This window comes from Porites lutea, chromosome 7 (genome assembly GCF_958299795.1).
Source record: "Porites lutea chromosome 7, jaPorLute2.1, whole genome shotgun sequence".
NCBI classification, from domain to species: Eukaryota; Metazoa; Cnidaria; class Anthozoa; order Scleractinia; family Poritidae; genus Porites; species Porites lutea.
In genome coordinates, this window is record NC_133207.1 from 12,838,878 (window position 1) to 12,844,637 (window position 5,760).

At 39.3% G+C, this 5,760-nt stretch overlaps 1 protein-coding gene across 1 annotated transcript; it reads left to right on the forward strand.

The window, feature by feature from the left end:
* Positions 1-749: 749 nt before the first annotated feature.
* On the forward strand, positions 750-1,949 carry LOC140944459 (uncharacterized). The gene has a single exon (XM_073393599.1). It carries the CDS (start codon positions 750-752, stop codon positions 1,947-1,949), a length of 1,200 nt encoding a protein of 399 aa, XP_073249700.1.
* Positions 1,950-5,760: the final 3,811 nt, after the last annotated feature.

Sequence of the window (5,760 nt, forward strand, 5' to 3'; positions counted from 1 at the left end):
AAGGCTCCATGAGGGTAGGCTTAACAAAAGATCTAAACAAAGTCATTCTTACTACCCCACAGATCGTCTCCTTCTCGCCGGTGACGTTGAAACAAATCCCGGTCCTGATGACGCAAAAACTGGAAGGAAAAAGTCAGTACAAAATATTGCAGTCAAGAAGAGTTGTTTAACATGCAATAAAACTATACGGCTAAACCAAAAGGAATTGACATGCAATCTATGTTCTGGATCTTTTCATTAACCTTTGGAGTTGCACTCGATGTGAACTTCCTCCGCTATCTGATTCCTTTTTTTGACTCGGATACAGAGCTAAATAGAAGTAAGGGAAGCAGCCAGTATGACGAACTCGAAGACAACGATTGCGACTCTTTGGACTGGTACCAATCGAACATAAGTGGCTACTATGAGTTCAATATCAAGATCGGTTACTTAAACATTAACAGCGTAGTTAACAAAATCGATGAGGTCAAAGAGTTGCTAAATAGAAATATGTTTGATATTCTGTTTCTAGCCGAAACAAAGATCGGCAGTACTGACTCATCGCACTTGGTTTCACCCCCATGATTTCGCACTATTTGCAAAGATCGTAAGAAGGGGGCTTGAGGTCTGCTTGCCTATATATCAGGAGTGACCTCTCGGCGTATCGACGCTTAAAACTAGAAAGTAGCGATATTGAATCCATTTGTTTGGATGTCAAGGACTCTAATAACAGTCGCTTTATAGTGTGTGCTTATTATAGAAAACCAACTATGTGCAAGGAATCTGATTTTCTCGCCTCCCTATCAACAGCTGCCGAAAATATGTATAACACCAGAAAGGAGCTGTTTTTACTTGGAGACTTCAATAAGGACATGCATGAGAATAGAGATGAAAGCCGTTTTCCTGACACAAGGCTGGTTGACTTTTGTAATCGATTCTGTCTCTCAAACCGAATCGATAATCCGACAAAAGTGATTAAAACATCTAAAAGTCTCATCGATGTTTTGTTTACTAGTCACACGGAATGTTATTCTATAAGTGGTTCTTTACACCTTGGACTAAGCGATCACGACTTAATCTTTACAGTGCGAAAAAATAAGAATTCAAAGCCAAAGCCTCGCTTGATCGAGTTTAGGAGTATGAAGAATTTTAACTTGCCTGACTTTTTGGTTGACTTAAAAAGGGTCCCATGGTCTTCGGCCTACACATTCGACAATGCCGATGATGTATGGGCTCATTGGCGAACAATTTTCAAAGATGTTCTTGACCAGCACTTGCCCCTCAAGAAAAAGTGGATTCGGGGCGACCAGTTGCCATGGATATCACCTGATTTGCTGCGTGAAATTTCGCACCGAAACAATTTATTCAAGTGCCACAAGCGGAATCCTACATCTGCTTCTTGGGATGACTATAAGCGGCAACGTAAAAAGGTTACGTCGCTAAAGCGCAACGCTTTGAAAAGGTTCTGCTGTGACGCTTCCTTGAGTGCTAGACATCCGGGCGAATTTTGGAGAAAAATGAAGTCCCTTTTGCCAACTAGTTCTGGTAAAAACATACAAGGCGTCATCCTCGTTAAGGGCAGTAGTGAAGTCTTTAGTGATTACTTTGCCAATATTTTTCAGTTAGAGCATAGATCTGACACTGACGACACTGACCATCCTAGTATCAAGGCAATAAGCAATCTACGGTTCTCAAATGAGTTTAATTACTCCCCAGTCAGTACTTCATATATCCGTAACATCTTAGACCACCTTAATCCGAGAAAGGCAGTTGGGGTAGACGGCATTTCACCACGAATCTTGCGTTTGGGATCCCCAGTTCTTGCCGAAGAGGTGACTAAGTTGATCAACTTCTGTATTCTGAATCGCTCATTGCCTTCTGAATGGAAGCAAGCGCGCCTTACTCCTTTCTTTAAACGGGGGATTGACACAGACAAAGCAAACTACCGCCCTTTCACAATATTAAGTTAGCTTTCGAAGGTGTTTTGAGAAAGTTATTTACGACCAAACTTGGAATGCATTTCATAAGATTCTCGGAATTACTCTAGACAAGGACTTATCATATAAAGAGCACATATCAGATCAGCTAAAGAAAGCCTACGCGAAGGTCTCTGCACTGAGAAGAATAAGGCGTTTTCTTCCTCATGATGCAATGATAAAACTTTATAAATCATTTATACTACCTCATCTCGAATACTGCAGTCCTCTGTTTGTTTGCATAGGTACGGGTCAACGCAGCCGTCTCCAAGATGGCAACTGTTATATTTTGAGAACATTAATCGGGCACAACAAGTCAATGTCATACGACGAGCTGCTTACTACGGCTAGCATGAAATCCGTATATTGAACGCGCTTACACCAGGCGTTAATACTTCTTTTTAAATGCTTAAATGGTACGGGACCTACTTGTATTGGAAGCCTTTTTTAATACAGGCATACACCGTATAGGCTAAGAGGCGAGGGCTTGAATTTGGAATTACCTAACTTTAATCTTAAATTTAAGAAGAATTCTTTTACTTATTCATTAACTAAGTTATGGAACAGTTTGCCTTCTGAAGTGCGTCTTTCAAGTGATGCTAATGACTTCAGAAGTAAATTGCACGACTGCAGCTTTTTAGAACGTGTCTTATAGTGCACGATTGTAGCTTTTAACTGTTTTTAGAACGAGTATTATAGTTTTCCTAGTCTCGTTTTTAGTATGTAGCTTTTTAGTCGGTTTTAGCTTTTTACATTTTATGTTTTTATTACCAAGTGTTTTATATGTATATATTTATTGAGTTGTTTTTAAAATTGAATAATATTATATAGCTGTAATTATTATAGATTTTATATATACACGTTCGTATTTTGAACGAGTTTTTTAGCTCTTTGACGTAACGTGTTAAAATAAATGATTGATTGATTGAGTGATTGATACAATCTGAATCCCGAAGGGCGGAGCATTATTCGAAGGAGACTAACACATGGCCTACTCGTTATGAGATTTTACCGCAAAAAAGGCTAATTTTGCCCCTACTGTACTATTACGACAGTAACCCAGGCTCTGTGATAGTACCACGGTACGATTTCAGTAAAATGTTAAAGTGTTTGTATGGAGTTAAGTTACGATCCTAAAATTTGTACGAAATACCAAATAAAAGTCAGTTAGTTAGTGTTGACCTTAATGCTCACACGACGTTTCATTTTATATTGCTCAAACTCACCCCCCATACAATAAAATCTACAAGGTAGGTGGCACTCCGAAACTCTCAGCCGCCATGCTAGGCTCTAAGAAAGAGGACTGCCCCAGATATGGAAACCAATGAAGCTTCCCCAGCAAGCGAAACGAATCCAACAGAGTTTGTGAAACTCGAAGAAGGGAGTAAAAAAATTGTCGCAAATACTTGCGCCGAAGTGGCCGGGCCAGACCAACGCGCGGCCAAGTTTGATTCGTTTCGCTTGCTGCACTGGGGAAGCTTCACTGGTTTCCTTATTTGAGGCAGTCTTATTTCTAAGAGCCTAGCGTGTTTATTTGCCTTTGGAGTCCGAATTTCGTGGAAACAGTGGCGTTGGAAAAGAGCGATGGCGGCTGAGAGTTCGTCTGGTGACACCTAAATTGTAATATGGAGGATGAATTATAGCAAATTATCTTGAAACGTCGTGTGAGCATTAAGGACAACAAAACTAACTGCAGAGTAAGTTTCATTGACTTTTATTTGGTATTCCCTACAAATCTTAGATCGTAACTTATCCCCATACAAACAGTGTAATGTTACAGGAATGGACCTGTGGTACTATCACAGAGCCTGGGTTACCTGTGCTATAACTGGCATTGTTTTGGAAAAATGCCATCTACTACGATGCTGCAAAAGAGATGCACTCAGTGTCTAAAACTGCATTCCTCAATTCGTTGCCGCGGTAATATATCGGTTGGAAACATATAATGACACAAAAATATAAATGAAAGTATTGACTTATGGGATAATCTGATATCATATAATTTATCGCTGGCATGCAGTCAAAAATAATTTCCTGTGTCCATGATTTCATGTTTATAATTTTTCTCGGCTTGTAAGACAAACGAGTTCTTAAGTTAAATTTGGCACGATTTGTACTTAAAGCGCGATTTTTAAACAATTTTCTCCGCTTAGCAATGATGACGGACCAACAATCGGAAAGCTTAGAAGAAATTTCAGTTATAATAGATAGATGCACAGCTCTAACTAAGGAACGACAGTATTTACAGTACTATTATTTTCACACAGAACACGACTAAAAGGGCATTAATGTCAATACGTCGCATCTGTGAAATGAGAAGCAGCTTATTACGTAAAAGCCCGTCTGAAGCCACAATCAGAATGGAAGTCCCAGGAATTTCAGTTTCACTCGCAAAAATAAATACGTCAGGGTCCGAAACCCAAGTTTTGCAGCTGGATGGAATTCTTGTACCTAAGGAAATCTACACAGGAAAATGGAAAAGTGCCCTTCATGGGGGATCTCTGCAGGTAAGTTACCCAGAAGGATCGCATTCCTTTTAAACCAAGCAGCAATTCTTACCTTGGCATAAATTTAAGTTTGAACCCGCAGGTTAAATGAAAAACTATCAATTGGTCAGCGAAGAACTTAAAATGTTGAGCACCTCGATAATTTTTTGGCCTAAGCCTGCTATATGCTCATGTCATATTAGTTAACTGACCTTGAAATAAATGCGCCTGACCTGTATGGTTATTGGCTCTGCTTAAGACTGGGTTAATGTTGTGTGGAATTACACGAAGGGGCTGCCTTGAGGACGCTTTTGCCTCTTTTTTTTGGCTATTACAAGGTTGCGCAGGAAATGGGATAAAATGTTTATTCAAAACAGGCTGGTAATGCAATTCGATGCAGCATTCAAAATGGTGGTTAATAAAATAGGCCATGTCGTCCCCGTCCTACTAATGTGCCCTTACTAGAGGCTGCCAATCATGACTCAAAAGAAAGTTTATTTTTTTGTTCTTTTTTTTGTGCTGTGCAATATGCAATATATTGAAAACAGGATAGAGTATTCAATTCTGCTATGTCCAAAGACAATGAATGAATTTGAAACAAGAGTTCTTTTCAATCGAATTTGAGATAACAAGATATTGGATAAACGTGTCGGTTTTCTATATTTTCGTAAATGACCAAGGATGAACAAGAAAATATGCAGAAAAAATTTGGGTCTTCAGGGCAGCATTTACAAACCACAAGATTGATATTCAACTTTTTTCAAAACTTGGCACAGTTTTTGAAACGTTGAAGAGCAGCATAAAACTGTGTAGTGCGTAAGTATTTAGAAAACGTATCAATTGCATTATCCAGTGGATGGCGTTGTCCACCTTTTTAACAACAGTGGCCTGGTGAGGGTTTTTCCTTCTTTACAAAACTGTAATTGAAAATGTAGGACAAATGCGTCGAAGGGATGTTTTCGTGTATTATCAACCCCAAAAGTTATTTAATGAGGCAAGAACATTTGAGCGAGGCATGCCAACCCGTCATAGGACTTTTTGCACTCTTCGGCCGTGATTTTGAACAAATTCTTGGGCAAATCTTCTCTATAAGAGTAAAGACAGTTAGCCATACAGATTTTTCCCCTTTGAAAGGGGAAAAGACTCACTTCCGGTTGACGTGCGTCGCACAAAAACGAGTCTGCTTAAACTCGCTAATGTAAATGCTTTCAGGTCATCAGGTTTGCAAAGAACCCGTATTATTGGGAGGAAAGCATAATCAAGAGAAACCTGTCTGTCGTTGATGTAATTTTGTGGTCTAACAATAGTTCAAAAGTTAA